This window comes from Syngnathus floridae, chromosome 10 (assembly GCF_059516105.1).
Source record: "Syngnathus floridae isolate MCC-2025c chromosome 10, RoL_Sflo_1.0, whole genome shotgun sequence".
Lineage (NCBI taxonomy): Eukaryota > Metazoa > Chordata > Actinopteri > Syngnathiformes > Syngnathidae > Syngnathus > Syngnathus floridae.
The window spans coordinates 1,639,761-1,656,666 of record NC_142422.1 but is presented as its reverse complement, the minus strand read 5'-3'; the positions used below and the strand labels follow the sequence as shown (position 1 = coordinate 1,656,666).

The following is a 16,906-nucleotide window of genomic DNA, read 5'->3' as shown; positions in this document are numbered from 1 at the left end:
AAAAAAAAATTACAATTTTCTTCCCCTCAATATTGCGATTACGAGTTAAAATGATCCGAATGGCCCAATTATGAGCGCCGACGAGGAGGTGGATTTAAAAGAGCCTCCCGTGGCATCTCACGTTCTTCCGCCCGTCCGCCCCCTTTGAAGCGTCATCATCCCCCGAACGTACCGATGTCACAGAGAACGACGCGGGCTCATCACAAAGAGGCAAATACGCATCGCCGCGATGTCGGCCCGTCGGCCCTTTGCGGGGAAGCCACGTGCCGGCGAGCTGAGGGTGCGTGAGCCCAAGATGGAGGAGAACATTGCCTCCTACTTGAAGTTTCTGGAGGGCAACTACCGCAAGATGCTGATTGAGAACTGGGAGCTATCCAACACCATGCGGGCGGGTGAGAAGACCCAGGCGGAGTTGCGCAAGAGCAACCTGGCGCTGGAACGCTTCAAGGTGGAGCTGCGCACCATCAACGTGGAGCTGGAGAGCGTCCGCGTGGAGCTGCGCAAGACCAACCGCGAGCTGGACGAAATCAAGGCCTCCAAGGACGACCTGGCCAACGAGATGGCCGAGAAGGAGGCCAGCTGGAGCCGTGAAAAAGACGAGCTGCTCCAGGGCAGGGAGGAACGGCGGGAGGAGCACAAGAACGGCCAGGTGCGTAAAAACAAGATCTAGTTTCGTTTACGTCTTTGATGACCAAATGTTTCGCCGCCTGCTTTTCAGGACCCGGCTCGAGGACGGCAGGCCGTCGCGGAGCCCAAGGAGCTGAAGAGAAAAGAGAAGGAGGCGGTGGCGGAGGAGGACGGCAAAGAGTGTGACGAGAAGGAAAGAGTCCAGGAGGAGGAAGCTCGGAGGAAGGAGGAGAAAAACCGAGGAGACAACAACCACAAGGACGAGGAGAAGGAGCAATGGAGGGAAAGGGAGCGAGAGAAGAAGCACAAAGGGGACGAGGAGGAGGCGGCAAAGGAGGCCGACAGCAACCAGCAGCAGGAGGAGAGGGAGAAGCAGGTGAAGGGCAAGGAGGAGGAACCCAAAGACAGCAATAAGGAAGAGAAGGCCGGCAAAAGGGAGGCGGCGGCGGAGGGGAAGAGGGAGGCGGTCAAAGGGATGGACGAGGCCAACCCCGGCGAAAAAGAAGAGACGCTGAGGGAGGAGAAGGAGGTGAAGGAGCAGGAGAATGAGGAGGCCAAGGAGAAGAAGACGCTGAGCGAGAAGGAGGTGAAGGAGAGGGAGAATGAGGAGAACAAGGAGGAGAGGGAGCTCCAGGAGGAGGAGCTGGAGGAGGAGGAGAAGAGCCAAAGTCACCCCAAGGAGCAAATAGAGAGCCAAAAGGAGGTGAAGGAGAAGAAGAACGAGGAGAACATGGAGGAGAAGGAAAAGGAGAGTGAGAGTAGCTGGGAGGAGGTGAAGAAGGAGGAGGAGGAGGAGAAGGAGAGCCCTGGCATCCTGTATTTGGAGGTGAGGGAGCAGCAGTTGGCCCAAAGTTTTTCAAGGGAGGAGGAAGAAGAGGAGGAGGGGACGACCAGCGATTCGAAGGGGGAGAAAAAGGAGAACGTGTGGCAACGGAGAGACGAGGGCAAGAACAAGGAGGACAAAATGGACGAGGAGCTGAAGAGCAGGCTCACCAGAATGAAGGGCGAGTGGTGGGACAGAGAGCGCAAGGAGGAGGAGAGGATGAAGGAGAAGGACCGCAAGCTCAAGGAGGACTGGCTGGAGAGGGAGAAGAAGGAGGAGGAGAGGAGGAAGGAGCGGGAGAGGCGGCTGAAGGCCGAGTGGAAGGAAAGGGAGAAGCGCGAGGAAGAGAAGAGGAAGGAGCGGGAGAGACTCAAAGTCGAGTGGAGGATGAAGGAGATGAAGGAGGAGGAGAGGCGCAAGTGGAGGGAGAAGAGGAAGGAGGAGTGGTGGGACAGCGACGAAGAGGAGGCCGGCGAGAGGAGGGAGCGGGAGAGGAAGGACAGGGAGGAGTGGAAGGAGAACGAGAAGCTGAGGGTGGAGTGGAGGGAGCGCGAGAGGAGGGAGGCGGAGAAGAGGAAGGAGCGCGAGAGGAGGCTGAAGGCCGAGTGGGAGGAGATGGAGAAGCGGGACAAGGTGAAGAGGAAGGAGAGGCAGAGGAAGGAGCAGAGGAGCAAGAGGGAGGAGGCGAGGAGGAGGGGGGGAGGCGAGGAGGCCAAGGAGAACACTTGCTTCGGGAGGCTCCTCAAGCTCCTCTGCTGCTGTCGGAGAGAACAAGCCTGAAGCTCCGCCCCTTCAACAACCAACCGGCGAAATGAATACGACTCAAAATTTTAAAAAAGGAGGAGATAATAAGATTCCTGTCCTGATGCCTAACTTGATTAACTAGAAAATGCAATTTCTGGAGAAATTGCGTGTGAAGGCGAAGACTTTGAATCACTTCTTGGGGAATGATGCCGAATGATGTTGAAAAGAGTTGAATTTCTTGAGAAATGTGGAAAATAGAAGTGTAAGACTAAATTTTGGAGAATTTGGTTGAATTTCAAATTTGAAAGTTTGGAATTTTTGGTAAGTGGAAAGTTGTGGAATAGGTAGAAAAAAGATGAACAGTTGAAACTTGGAATTGGTAGAATCGGTTGAAAAATGTAGAAATTAGAGTAGAAAAACGAAATTTAGAAAAATTTGGTTGAATTTCAAATTTGGAATTTTTGGCAAATGGGAAGTTGTGGAATAGGTTGGCAAAAGATGAACAGTTGAAAGTTGGAATGAGTTGAATAAGTTGAAAAATGTAGAAATTAGAGTAGAAAAACGAAAATTTGGAGAATTTGGTTGAATTTCAAATTTGGAATTTTTGATCAGTGGGAAGTTGTGGAATAGGTAGGCAAAACATGAACAGTTGAAAGTTGGAATGGGTAGAATTGGTTGAAAAATGTAGAAATTAGAGTAGAAAAACGAAATTTTGAAAAATTTGGTTGAATTTCAAATTTGGAATTTTTGGTAAACGGGAAGTTGTGGAATAGGTAGGCAAAAGATGAACAGTTGAAAGTTGGAATGGGTTGAATCGGTTGAACAATGTAGAAATTCGAGTAGAAAAATGAAATTTTGGAGAATTTGGTTGAGTTTCAAATTTGGAATTTTTGGTAAGTGGGACGTTGTGGAATAGGTAGGCAAAAGATGAACAGTTGAAAGTTGGAATGGTTAGAATCGGTTGAAAAATGTAGAAATTAAAGTAGAAAAACGAAATTTAGAAAAATTTGGTTGAATTTCAAATTTGGAATTTCTGGCAAATGGGAAGTTGTGGAATAGGTTGGCAAAAGATGAACAGTTGAAAGTTGGAATTAGTTGAATCGGTTGAAAAATGTAGAAGTTAGAGTAGAAAAACGAAATTTTGGAGAATTTGGTTGAATTTCAAATTTGAAAATTTTGAATATTTGGTATGTGAGAAGTTGTGGAATAGGCAGGCAAAAGATGAACAGTTGAAAGTTGGAATGGGTTGAATCGGTTGAAAAATGTAGAAATTAGAGTAGAAAAACGAAATTACGAAGAATTTGGTTGAATTTCAAATTTGAAAATTTGGAATTTTTTTGTAAGTGTGAAGTTGTGGAATAGGTAGGCAAAAGATGAACAGTTGGAAGTTGGAACGGGTTGAATCGGTCGAAAAATGGAGAAATTAGAGGTGAAAAACGAAATTTCGTGAAATTTTGTCGGAATTTTTAACGTGAAAACGTGAAATTTTTGAAATTGGGAATTTTGTGAATGTCGAGAATCATTCCGAATGTGGTTTGAATGTGCTGAATGAGGTGAATTTAAAAGGGGAATGACGTAAATGTGAAATGTCGAATCTGCCATTGAGAATGAATGGGGAAAAATTTGTCGTAAATTCACAAATTTTGCGAAATCGGAAAATTTTCGGAACGAGAAAAATGGAAGCGCCCATCTCGTGAATATTTGGAATACGTCAAAAGTGGAACGGAGTGAATCGGATAAATTATGTGGAAGAAGAAGCGGGACAAAAAAGTGGCGGGAATAAAATAGAAGAATAATAATAATAATAATAATAATAATAGAGAATGGTGTAGAATAACATATGTGTGAAGGCCATCGCCTTCACACAAAAATTGATAAGATTTCCGCTCTTCAAACTTTTCAACTTTTTCATATCGAAACAAAAAAAAAAAGCTGGCACAAAGACATTTGTCCAACACGATTTCCCACTCCTCAAAATTGAAATGGTTCTGAAGGTGAACACCGCCATCTTTGCAAATGGCTTCCTATGTTGTGATTCGGCCATTTTGGGGATGAATAAAATAGCTATGCATCCATTTTGTCTGGCTGTTGAATGTGCGTCGCCTCACCACCGACATCAGACAGGCACAATTTACCGAGCAATCCGTTATGAGCGTTTTCACTTGACTTTGGAGTTTTGAGCCATTTGTCCCATTTAAGTCAACGGTCGCCCCGACGACGACAGGAGCGTTTCATAAAATCACCGTGACACCTCTCGCAGGGGCCTCTCTGATCCCCCCTCGGCGGCATCGAGAGCTTCCAACATGGAGGATTTATTAAATCTCCGCCCGGCGACCGATGACGACGCTGGGAAAAATGCGCCGCGTTAAAGCGCTTTTAATGAAAAGATGTTTGTCTTCTTATTTTTTGTCTCCTTGACGTCGCCCGCAAAGTCACCGCGTAACTATGACGAAAAAAATCTCGCCGACTGGGCAAATATACACTTTGGACTGACACTTTGTTATTAGTGAGCGGCTACTGTACCGTTGTTTATTAGCATCGGCGCGCTACCATCACGCTGGGAGTTGCCGTGAGTCGGGACTTATTTGATTTTTGGTTTGACTGCCGCTTCCCCTTTCCAAAGTATCATTGGGAAACATCAGCAGCTTTTCTGGACACGCCCCAAAGGAGCTGCATGAAAGCCATCATTGATAAGCCCCCCTCGGTGACACTCGGGCAAAACAAACCGGATCACCGACAACGCTACTGTGCGCCATTCATCTTCTGACCGTGTGTGTGCGTGTGCGTTGAAGCGTGTAAATGTGTGTGTTGCGGAGGTGAAACATCTCCTGAGGGGCGAGTCGCAAGATGATGGAGGAGCCAGAGTTTCTCGGCTCCCGACGGTACTTTAAGCTCAGGCGAGCGCGCAAACACTTTTCCAGGTGAAAGGGTTCAAGACGTTATCGCGCAACGATTTTTTTGGACTTCACACAAGTCCTCGAAAGCGAAGCCAAGCAGAAGAGCCGTTTTCCATCCGAGCGACGGACTAGTGGCTGGAAATGTTCCGTCCGCGTCGGACTTCAAAAAGCGGCAAAAGGGCACGGGCCAAGCTGGTCCGGCTCGCCTAACGCGCACCACATGTTCCGATCCGCAAATGTGCGGCGCACGTGCCGACTTCTCTCCGATCCGCTAAAAGCAAAAACGCTGGAAGATGGAGAGCGAGCGGACGGCGGAAACGGAATCCACTTCAAATGGCAGAAATCAAGCTAATGCCCGAGAATGTAACACGAGTCCGCGTGTGCGCGCGCCCGAGCTCCAGCACGGCAATAAGAGGCCCGGCTGTTAATGGCGGTGGTCCGACTCCACAGTGGGATCTGTGTTTAGTCGTGTTTAGAAGCCCATTTGGGGCCCGATAAATCAAGCCGCTGTCCACCAGAAGCCTCCATTAGGGGCCCCCGCCGGGCCCCTGGACGGGCCTGTCAGTCACGCCGTCAGTCAGCCAGCCGTTTGAACTCCTAATTACAAGGGAGGGCTCCGTTGGCCGGGACCCGGCCCGGATCGGCTCCCCGGGCCCCAACTGCTGCCGCCCCTCCCAGATGGAGAGTCCCGTGTGTTAACAAAAAAGAAAACGGCGGATGTTTGGAGAGGACACGGCGGCCGGGGAAAATATTTATGGAAAGTGGAGGGGGGAAAAAAATGGCCGCCGCCCTTTTTCGTGACTTCTTGAGTGACACTCGCAGGTCTGCCCCCCCCCCCCCCCCCCCCACTGTACATTTCAGCGTTCGCTAGCTAGCATCATGCTAACCTCTAGCAACTGGGCAACTACCGTGCAGATGTCGTAAATGCTCATTCTGAATCGAATCAGCCAAACGACTCGAACTCGAAAAACGAATCCGGTCACTCCGCTGTATGAAACGGTTACACACATGTGAATGTAATCAATGGAAGCCGTCGCATAAGCGCGCCCTTGCTCGCACACACCCGCTGTAGCGGAAAGAATGTTGCCATCTGGACATATACAAGTCGGATCTGCTCAAAGTTACGAGATTTCACGCCTGCGTGCGGAGGTGTGTGCGCGCGTGTGCGTCGACGCGTGTAAGTGTGCTGGCTGTGAGCTCGCAGCTAATCACCCTGAAACAGGACCGCCGTAAAAATCATCAAACTGAAAATCTCACACGCTAAATAATCTGCACTAACGTGTGTGTGAGACATTTCAGCAGAATTTAAATTGACAAGTTGCATCAAAATTGGCATCTTAATTAGTGGTGTGTGTGTGTTTGCTTTCCACCTGTGTGTACGTGGCGTCTAGCAGCGTGTCGAGGTTCTGCAGCGGCGCCGGCGTTTTGTCTTTAAAGCGGGTCAGAAGGCGCCGTTGAATGGCTCGGAACTGGGCGGCCCGCTCGGACAGGAGGTCTTGGTACTTCTGAGCGCTGACGCGAAGCTGACACGCACACAAAAACACAAAGTTACACATTTTTTGGTGACACAGCAATGACAAATTTTGTGGAAGGAAAACCAATACAAAGCAAATTCCAAACAGGAAGTCATTGTACATTGTGTGTACCTCAAAGTGGTGGTCTACAGACAGGAAGTAGTCCTTGAGGGGCAGCGGTCCGCTGAAGCTCTTCTTGAAGTCGTCAACTCCCATCTTGGAGAAATGATCGTCGACTCTGCGGAGAAGCTCCTTGGTCACTAGCCACATGTCCTCAAAAGCGTCGCTCTGGATGCGATAGCGTTCTGGCACGAGCACAAAAACACACATTGAGGTTACGATTTACTGCCTCAAAAAAAGAATTATTTATATTTTATTTGTTTATTAAATTATTTGCTATCTAACAATAAAAGTTCAAAGTGGACTTCTTACGGGAGGTCTTGGAGGCCAACACGGTCACCAGGCCGCCGGGCAAGAAGCGGAAAGCCAAACTGTTTCCCTCGTTATCTTCCGAGTGGGCCGCAAACTCTGCACACAGAGGCAAAAAAAAAAAAAAAAGGCCCAGCATGATGTCTCTGATAGCCTATCGCCATACAGGATGCCGACAAAAGGCAACAAAAGACAATCACACTGGCAACAAAGAGGACATGTACACAGACACACACACACACCGAGGAGAGAGTGTTTTGTCGTCGGAGTTGCTGATTGCATCCGACTGTCAGATTACTGAGAAGAAAAAAAAAAAAAAAGGACGTCCCATTCAAACACATAAGAAGATAATCTCGAGTGTGTGTATACCGGGAAAGATGGTAGCCAGGTCCACGGGCGGCTGGTTGGTGTCCACGGTGATTTTGAAGACGCTGCTCTTGCTGGGAGATGTTGCCGTGCAGACGAGGTCCAGAGGAAGGCTGAACTGGCGCTGGATGATGTGAGGGACTCCTGGAAAACAACAACACAAAATATATCCAAAAAGTATGATGTATACTTTCAGCGGGATTCCTTTGAGTTGTTTACTTGTCACTCCCAAAAAATGACTCATAAAAGAATTAAACATTGTACAACGCAGTTGTCTAGGGGAAGTCCACTAGCTTAATGCTAATATATAATGTGAAATATCATTAACAGGCTAACAGAAATTAGCATCGATGTTATGGTAAGTCACACATGATGAGATTTCCCTGTGAATTTTTTTTTTTTTTTGAACAGCTCGGCCAGAACCCGTCCTGAAGCCCGGTCCAAAACGGAAGTTGTTTGAGAAAAAAACAGAACGAGCTGCCAAGCGTAACTTTGTCGCCGAACTGGGTCGAAAAATGCGCCTTGGAAATAAAAGAGTTCACGTGCAGCAGTGGAATGTTCCAGATTATTGCTTAGAGCTCTCACACACACACACAAACACACAATTATCTGACAACCACGTGAATAATTCTATTGGTTTTGAACGAACATGAGCCCGGCGCATTATCCCGACCGGCCTCTCGGCTACTGTGTCATGCTCGCTGGATGTTTTCACCGCATTCCACCCGACGGCCGCCGCCCTCGCCTCTGCCCCCCTGTCCCTCTCAACCCGCCGCCCCGCCAGCAGGTGCCCTCAGCGTGAAGGCCGCTGTTACGAGCCAAAGCAAAGAATCTTTGGGTTTCCTGTGACAAGAGCTTCTTGGGCGAAAGAAAAAAAAAAAAAAAGTGGAAACTCTATCTTGGGTGGAGGAAAAGAGGAAAAGCAGAGCAGAGGAGAACGTGTGGGATTAAAAGAACAGCCAGAATTTTGGGACAAAGCTGTGTTGAATTTTTGTTGACAGCCGGTTGAAGTGCTGCGTCCACCGGGGAAAATTCATGCTAGCTGGCTTTTCAATGCTCCTGGCTAAATAAGTAGCCAGCACCTCTTTCTGACCCGAGTGTGTGTGTGTGTGTGTATGTGTGTAGCCCTTGCAAGCCCCCTCGAGATCACAGCACATCCTATTCTGTATCAAAGCTCACAAAGTCGGACAACTAAAACAAACATGGGCTGACAACTACTGCCTATACTGCGTGTGTGTGTGTGTGTGCAAGATTTCTTGTATGAAAGCTAAAAAGAAAATATTTTAATTCAGAAAACGTGGAGGCACATGTGTGTGTGCGTGCATCTGCGTGTGACAAGAAATCTTATAAGGAAAGAAAATATTTTTCATCTTAAAACAAGGCGTGCGTTTCACATTAAATTGTGAATGAAGGATAAAAAGAAAAATGAGTGTCTGTGTGTCCTAACAAGTATTGGATTAAAAAAAAAAAAAACACAATACTTCTATTGATGAGTGTGCTTGTGCAAATCCTGTTTGAAGGTCAAAAAGAAAATATTCATAAGGCAAGGAAAGAAACCTTGCAAGAAGAAAGTGTGTGTGTATGTGGCGGATCACGTTACAGAAAAGACTCGGCTTTCTTCCTGTTTGGACAGTAGTGTACGTACGACATATGTGTGTGTGTGTTTGTGCGTCTACTCTATGCACGTGAGCGCGCACGTACCTTTGGGGTTGAACTCTGCGGGGAAGAAGAAGGACAAAGACACGAGAAGATGTGAGACAGAAGCAGATGTTCCACTCGGACGCCGTTTCGCTCGCCCTGGTTCCCACGCTCGGCCTAGCGAACGCTCCAAAACGCACGTGATGGACAATTTAAGCTGATCCGGAATCTTTATTAAAAGTTTTGAATTCCTGTAGAACTTTATTTTTTCTTCAAAAAATTTATTCTCAAATAATGTTTACTAGTGGTGCCATGTTGAAGTCACGTGACGCCAGCCGGGGTTCCTTCACCTCGGTGACGTCAGCGGCGCACAAAACCCTTTCGAGCGCTCGAGTTCTATTTTTAGTCTCACAATAAAGCGAGCGTTCCCAGACGGATTTAGGGCAGAGGAAAAGTCTTCCATGCTGCCAACACAAACGCAATCCAAAGGAAACAATACCTCCCTTTTTTTTTTTTCTCAATAAACTACTTTCTGAGGGAGATTATTTGGACTAATAGTGAAGTCTGTGACATTTTGGAATAAAGGCAGCTTCTGTTGCCCGCCACTAAGGGGGAAAAGTTACATCTTCCAGCAGCCTTTCCGAGAAAGAGAACCACTGGAGGGGACATTGTTCGAACGACAGCTGGCTACACATACTTTTATTTTTTTACGTCTTCACCACTTCTTTAAAACATGAACCAGGAACAAAAATAGTCGTGTGTGATCTTATTGCTCTATTAGTGTGTGGCGTAGTGGAAAAGAGAAACTCTGTTGTAGTACCGAGACTGTCCAGGGAGAGACAGCACAGGGCCAGAGGGTATTTAAATACAAAGAAGAAGAAATAAAAGATGCTAGGCTAACTTCTATTTGTTGGTTGTCATTGTTTTTGTGAGACAGATAATATTTATATAAATATTTTAATATTTATTATTATGTTTTAATTAATTAAATATTTAAGTAATTTTTTTTGCAATTTTTTACATTGATGATAAAAAAAAAGCTTAGTTAGCTTTGTATTAGCACGACCCTAAGCGTGATGGACGGTGGCCATTTTAGTACCTGTGGGCGAGCTGTAGGACAAGGTGAGGTCTCCGCCCAGGTCAGCAGGCGGGTAGCGGCCGTTGAGGAAAACCGAAAAGACGACCGTGGTGGACGAGCCCACTCCTGAGGAAAGAACAGCGACATGAATAAACATTTGAATATTTCTTTTCAAATGTTACCATCTTTACGGTTGATCGGTTCTTGCTTTGGCTCAACCCTCAGCACCTCCTTGCTCTTTCCTTCCCTCGTCTTTTAAAAAACGGGCACAATTTGTCTTGAGGTTCAGCCGCGGTGCTTTGCGCCAAGACGAATCCCGAAACACGTGTGTGTCGATGTATGAGCGTGTTGTGCATGTGCAAATAATAAATAGAAGCAAAACATGTGTGTGGAAGAGAGGAGGAAAAAAAACACAAATCAAGAGATTCCTTAGTGACATTCCTGCTCTGCTTTCACTTAACCTGTGCAAACACAACTTTAGGAAAGTGGACTTTTTTGGGAATGTTTTGGAGTAGCAAGCAAATGCGCTCAAGTGCTTCTGCTAAGGTTTCCTTCCACAGGTCCGCTCTCTCTCTCCTCCTCCGACTTCAGCCTTTCAGGAGCACTGACCTCCTCGCCGCTATTCCGTCTTTCAGCGGGAGGCTTTTAACCTCGGCGCCCCAGCGGGTCAAACGGCTCGGACGGGTTTAAGTGCTTTAAGTGTTCCCAGGCCCATTAGGAGCAACAAACACTCAAAGTGAAACACTAATCCTTCTCTCTCGCTAGCTTTTTGGGCGTCTCTGCTCGCTTCACTTGCCGTCATGCACATCTGGACGGGTCAAGTGGCGGTCCGAGTGACCCGCGGGTCCGTGTGGTCCGGCCGCCGGGCCTTCAGGGCCATTAAGCCGTTTACGGCGACAACAGTGCAAACAAACGGCACACAAAGGTGACCATCTCGCCTCCTTGACCTCCTCAGTCGTGTCCTCTTTGCCTCCTCGGTTCTGTTTGCTTAACCTTGCGTCACATGATCATTGGAGACCTCTTGCTTGCCACATTGGCGAAAGTATACTCCATATCTTAAAAACTAAAACTACTCTAATACTAAAACTTAAAATAAAACAAAGTAGTTGTGACAAAAAGATAGACCTAAAAAAAAAAAATCAAAAGTAACCGAATTTTTAAAAAAATAAAAGTAAAATGAAAATATAAACAAACTAAATTGAAAAATTAGGAATTATTGTAACCCTGGTGTGTGCATGTGTGAGTGATTAAGTTTAAAGTGACTCCTGGTTGTTTGCTGAAGGTCAAAGTTCAAGAGGGACGCAAATTCTTGTCAAGAGAGGGAAAAGGTGATAAGTGGCAACTGTGTGTGTGTGTCTATTATATTTGAAGGAACTGCCCATAACATTAACTCCAAATTCCATGAAAACAAATTAAATTGGCACATCGTGGGCTGAATTAAAAAATGGCGACAATCCGTCTGGCAACTTTTGAATACCAAAATATATCAAGACTGTCCTAACTTGCTCCTTGGTAGAGGTAACCAGTAGAATACTAACCTTTGACCCTTGCACTGACCAATCTGCTCAAAATCTCACCTTTGACCTCTGAACCCAAACAGAAACACCACTTCCTTCCTGACTTTCGACGTGTGCATGAACATGACAATCAACCAGGGACGACGGAAGAAAGTGATGTGAAAGAGGACGCTAAAGAAATTCAATGAACGTAAAACAAAAGAGGCAGAATGCGGTGAGCCGCAAATCCAGTCGCCGTCTGAGACGCATAAAAAGTCAAATCATAAAAGCCCACAAGTGATTACGTGGATGTGACGGTAGCGAGGCTAAGCTAATTAGCTGGTAGCAGCCAAACCCCAACAAAGTCCAAAGTAGCGACTTGCGGTAGAGTCGCATCAAAAGTCCGCAGCTGTGAATGCTTTGGTGCTTTTCGTTTGTCTTGTCACAAAAATCGTTTCCAGCGGCGAATAGCTTCATGTTTCGAATCGTATAACCAGAACCAGAAGTACACAAGACACCGGCACCACGGGGAGGGTGTCAATCACTGAGCAGTATGGGAGATCAAATCGATTCTCAAACGACTTATTTAAATCCAAGTAAGCCAAAAATTAATATGGTAGCGGGAAAAAAAATAAATAACAGTGAGTACCGAGCCTTGCGAAATAAAAAAATCTGTGACTGATGAAAAATAGTGGCGCAACATAATAATATAACAAAAGCAAAATTTCATATTTTTTGTGTTTGAGTCTTAACTCCCACATTGATTGTTTAAATATTACTCCCGTGACAATTTAATTTCCCTCACGGGATGAATCTTTTCATCTCCATATCCAAGCGGCGCTTTTTGAAAACACGGATGGAAGCGTTCCCGTGATTGCAGCTGTTCCAAGTCAATTGATCTTTTTTTTTTTTCATCTATCGTCCAAAATGAAACACAAGTGCTTTCACATGTTTGCGATAAGAACAATCTGCGGACGATTCGTCACGACCGTTACAGCTGTCGAAGACAAGTTGTCCGACATGTTGCACACGTGGACTGACCTAGAGGTTCCAAGACAAACTGGTCCTGAGTGACGGCGAGCGGCGTCTGAACGGCAACGGTCAGCCTGGCCGAGGTCAACGTGCTGCTGGCCTTCACCGTCACCTGCGCACATTTGGGATCAAGATGAAGCAAGCAAAGGTCATCAAAGGTGACTCTGAACTCACCTTTACCGTCACCGAAGGAACGGGAAGGTCGTCCATGTCTTGGATCAGAGCTCGCTGTGGAAGCAGACAAAACAAAATGGCTACACGTTTTTGTAGTATTATATCGTTTTATGTGGACGATAGTGAGTGATTAAATCCGCCTCGCGGTTCACAGCTGAGACCTTGGTAAAAACAATTTGGATACAAATATTTACAAAAGGTGAGGAGTGTACACACATTTGTGAGACAGACATCGTGTGTGTGTGTGTGTGTGCGTACCGACGGCATATCCATGTGAGGAGACACGCATGCAGTCACCGTGGCGTCTTCCTCATTTTCACCTTTAGGCAGAATGTCTGAAAAACAAATTTGATGGTTGCGCTTATGCTGATGAACTCCATTAGACACTTCAATCGGTACGCAAATTCATGACGTTCAATACAGAAGAAGGAGGGGGGGTTAAACGAGTAGAAAAAATGTTTTTGAATATTTCTGCAAGTTTAAATTTTGAGTTTTGCCACAACACTGAGCTCGACTAGACATGTAGAGTTAATTATTTAATTTCAAGCTTTAAAAGTACACCTCTATGCTAATTTCCATTAGCCTGTCTATGATGTTTCGCATTATATGTTAGCGATGAGCTAGTGGAGTTTCGTTTGGAGAAGGTTGACGGTGACAGTTTGAAGTAAGACCATGAAGAAAGGCCTCAGCATTTAGACCAACCCTGAGTCCTGCTGGCCTCCCTGATGAACTTGTGCAGCCTTCTCATCTCGGCGTCGGCCTGCTCGTAGTCCACCTCGCGGGAGTCCACCTTGGGCGTGGTGAAGAAGGACGGGTCGGTGCCCATGTAGGAGCAGAGCAGGTGGCCGTCCCAGCTCAGGCTCACCACGGCGCCTTTCAAATCACTGAGGCCAAACAAGAAATTGCGAGGTGACTCCAGATGTGAAGCAGTTCTCACAAACTTTATGTAAAGGAATAAATCATTTGATATATTACTTCCATATTTTGATTAGCAACTCAATACCGGAATGCTATTATTCTAAATTCTTCTATTTCTGCGAGTCCAACTTCCTCCATTTTTTTTTTTTTAATGGACAATACATCAAATTTACATCAAGATTTCCTGACAGAACAAAAATGGGAAAAGAGAGAAGCAGGAAATGCTGAGTGATGCAATAATGTGTTTTAACAGCGTGAGTGAGTGCGTGTTAACTGGTTGCAGATGTGTCGTACTTCCAGGCCGACGAGGCGGTAACACACGTACGCACACACACACACGCACGCGCGTATGAGGCAGTAGGGTGGCGGAGTTCAGGTGGAGGCTCCACACCTGCACGGGTGGAAATCGCCAACATTAAAACGTCCACTTTAACTGCCGCGGAAACACACTCACGCACGCGGGCGACTGTGACGGAAACACACTCCAACATTAAAAACAAAGACTTTGCCCACAGTGGGATGTTCCCACCCACCGCTGTTGATGTTGAACGGGAGCAAAGACACAGAAGAAGCCCGAGCGAGGCCGCATGTTGGGATGATGGAGAAGGTCAGTTCATGAGGTTCATTCGTGACGTCATGTGATAATGTCGCAGTTTGTTTATTAGCGTTGGCTGATATTTTTCGCGGTAAGAGTTGTCAAATCTGAAATATCTGGCATGAACTCAAAATGGCTGCCAGGAAAAGAAAAAAAATGGCCGTCTTACTGCTGAATTTTGCACATGGGCCTTTTGGCGTGTCTGCCAAAGTATTTTTTTATATAAATGTTGTTATATATTTTTCTATTATGTGTGATATTATTTATTATAAATGTGTTATATTATTTTGTATCATTTTTTATATATTTACTATATGAAAATAATAAAATTATAGATTTTTTTAGCTTTCCAGGGGGCGCCACTGAGCTAGTTATAGGGCCTTGTGTTTCGGACCAGGATACATTCCGGCGCACAGAGGGCCCCAAAAAGGCGACTTTACTAGTCGGGAAACTAATAAAAAGCAACGATTCCGGCATGTGTATGAGAGCGTGTGTGCGTATGCGCTCATACGTCAGCGCACACGGGCGCCACACTCACGGGAAGTTGGCGACGCGGAGCGCCACCGGCACAAAATCGAGCTGGGCGGCCCACTTGAGCGTGACGTCCTGGTACACCAGCAGCATGTTGGTGTGGTTGCCTAGCAACAGGTTGGTGGTGCCGTCGGTCACTAAATGGAAAACAAGAATCAAATATGGATTGAGGCAAATTGTCATAAAAGTCATTTTTCTTAAGGGGAAGGGGAGAATGTCAGATATTACACATCATCATTTTGTGGTTATTTCTTATTGGATTACTTACGGTAAAGTTTGCTCTTTTATTTAAAAATGGGAGCTAATTTAGTGCTACACAACCACAGAACGGAGGGGAAAATATTTTTTGGGTACAACGATTGGAAAATCAAAAAATGAGAATAAACCTTGTGTGTGTACTAATGCTGTGTGCGCACGTGTGCGTGTGTGTAGGCTTTGTATCCGCCACCCAGCTAGCATAATATCGGCTTTATTTTTAGCGCTGGAAAAGAGGTGAAAAGACACATGATAAACTTTGCCGCCGCAAAGTGGAGAAATAACCCGAGTGATGACATCATCACATTTCGCCGAGTCGTTCTAAATACGGGACTTGCGTTATACACAACACACACGTCCATACACACTCACACACGTGCCCATCCATCCCGGGAGCGGTGCGGCTACCACCAGGGGAGATCTGAGGTGACGACCACACGCAAAACAAACACCTCGGCGGGTCAAATACAGCGGCCGGCGAGGAGAGGGGGGGTCAAAATGACAGAGTACGTTACGTGCGGTTGTGTGTCGGTGGAAACGCACACACCTGCTGACCTTTACGATTTACACGTGAAGTCAAGTATATACATGATTTGAACAAATTTCCCATGACGCCTACCGCTGCCTTTTTGTCCTCAATCAGATGATCCTCAATCACCCATTCATCTCCTCCTCATCCTCCCATCCTAACCAACTCATCCATCAGTGGAGCAAAAGGCGCGCACGTGTTCATGAGGGACTCACGCGAGGCGTACGGCAGGAAGCAGCTGGGGTTGAACTCCAACTTCTTCATGAAGTGGATTTGTTCGTTGTCACGCAGGCAGTAGAGGTTGCGCTCGCCCAGGATGAAGATGAAGGAGGACGAGTGGGAGAAGGAGGGCACGGAGATGTCCAGGGCCTGCTCGCCCAGAACCAACGTCCAGTCGGGCTGGTGGGGGAAAAAAATTATATTTTATAATATAATATCTATATTTTTGAATTTTTTTCTTCATCTCGTATACATTTTAAAATTCATTGACACATCCACCAGTCATATAAATATAATTTATATATTATAAATATAAAAATATAATAAATAAATAATTCCGTCCGTCCATTTCTGCACTCCTCCCACTCATTCCCATGAATTAACTCCCATTCAACTCTTTGTGACCCCTTTCGCGGCGTGTTTACATTCGTACCTGTCATGTAAATACTCTTTACGCGGTGCTTTAAATCAGTGTCTGTTGCCGTGGTTACCTGCACGCTCCAGTACATACGGCTGGCTAATTGGAGGGCAGCGGAGTGCAAGTCAAGAGCCTGGCTGCCAAGTACAACTAAAACAACGCCAGCAGTGTCAAACGGGTGGCGTCAATGAGTTTATTCTTGCAAATTGGCCTTGTTAGCGTTAACGAGCGCTAACGGTCGACGCGGGAACGAGTGACATCACGGTGAGGGTCAATGACGACTCACAGTCAGCCTCTTGCCTCCGGTTTTGAGGGGCTGGTCGGGGTCCTGACGGCTTTCGGCGTCCGTGGCCACGGCCAGGGTCTCGTACCTGAGGAGCAGAGTGGATGTTATGTTATTTTTTTTGATTTTACAATTGGACTTTGGAACATGTGAATTCACTTTCCGCTAATTCCCGAGGGACAATTCATTGTATCTATTGTATGTTTCGCCTGAAAGTATTTTTATGACTGGACAGCTGCACGCCGTCTCCGCCAGGTCTGAGCGACACCCGGCCCACATGCGTCCCGCTCTATTAGCGCCAACATCGGCGCTGTTCAACGATACGCACGAAGGGAGCGGG

The 16,906-nt window shown here is 46.4% G+C and overlaps 2 protein-coding genes across 5 annotated transcripts in view; one reads left to right on the top strand and one right to left on the bottom strand.

Moving 5' to 3' along the window:
* The window catches only part of bbs9 (Bardet-Biedl syndrome 9), a 45,783-nt gene that overhangs the window by 24,137 nt on the left and 4,740 nt on the right, over positions 1 to 16,906 (bottom strand). For 3 of the 4 annotated variants that reach the window (XR_015860884.1, XM_088387312.1, XM_088387314.1), the window contains 13 exons: positions 16,570 to 16,654; positions 15,862 to 16,045; positions 14,870 to 14,999; positions 13,521 to 13,702; positions 13,077 to 13,153; positions 12,819 to 12,872; positions 12,654 to 12,756; positions 10,138 to 10,242; positions 9,102 to 9,116; positions 7,404 to 7,544; positions 7,038 to 7,133; positions 6,738 to 6,910; positions 6,462 to 6,614 (listed from right to left, as the gene is read on the bottom strand). Coding sequence is in view for 3 of the 4 variants with exons in the window: in XM_088387312.1 (XP_088243438.1) it covers positions 6,462 to 6,614; positions 6,738 to 6,910; positions 7,038 to 7,133; positions 7,404 to 7,544; positions 9,102 to 9,116; positions 10,138 to 10,242; positions 12,654 to 12,756; positions 12,819 to 12,872; positions 13,077 to 13,153; positions 13,521 to 13,702; positions 14,870 to 14,999; positions 15,862 to 16,045; positions 16,570 to 16,654 (1,498 nt within the window). In the remaining variant the exon portion in view is untranslated. The remainder of the gene's footprint in view (positions 1 to 6,461; positions 6,615 to 6,737; positions 6,911 to 7,037; positions 7,134 to 7,403; positions 7,545 to 9,101; positions 9,117 to 10,137; positions 10,243 to 12,653; positions 12,757 to 12,818; positions 12,873 to 13,076; positions 13,154 to 13,520; positions 13,703 to 14,869; positions 15,000 to 15,861; positions 16,046 to 16,569; positions 16,655 to 16,906) is intronic. The other variant, XM_088387313.1, reaches the window with a different exon arrangement.
* Positions 215 to 4,269, top strand: LOC148391642 (uncharacterized). Its single transcript, XM_088387739.1, has 2 exons — positions 215 to 649; positions 719 to 4,269. Exons 1-2 carry the CDS (start codon positions 230 to 232, stop codon positions 2,228 to 2,230), a joined length of 1,932 nt encoding a protein of 643 aa, XP_088243865.1. The 5' UTR covers positions 215 to 229; the 3' UTR covers positions 2,231 to 4,269.

Coding starts and splice junctions, on each gene's coding strand:
- LOC148391642 (XM_088387739.1), top strand. CDS start 230: ATGTCGGCCCGTCGGCCCTTTGCGGGGAAGCCACGTGCCGGCGAGCTG. Junction 650..718: donor AGGAGCACAAGAACGGCCAG/GTGCGTAAAAAC, acceptor CCTGCTTTTCAG/GACCCGGCTCGAGGACGGCA.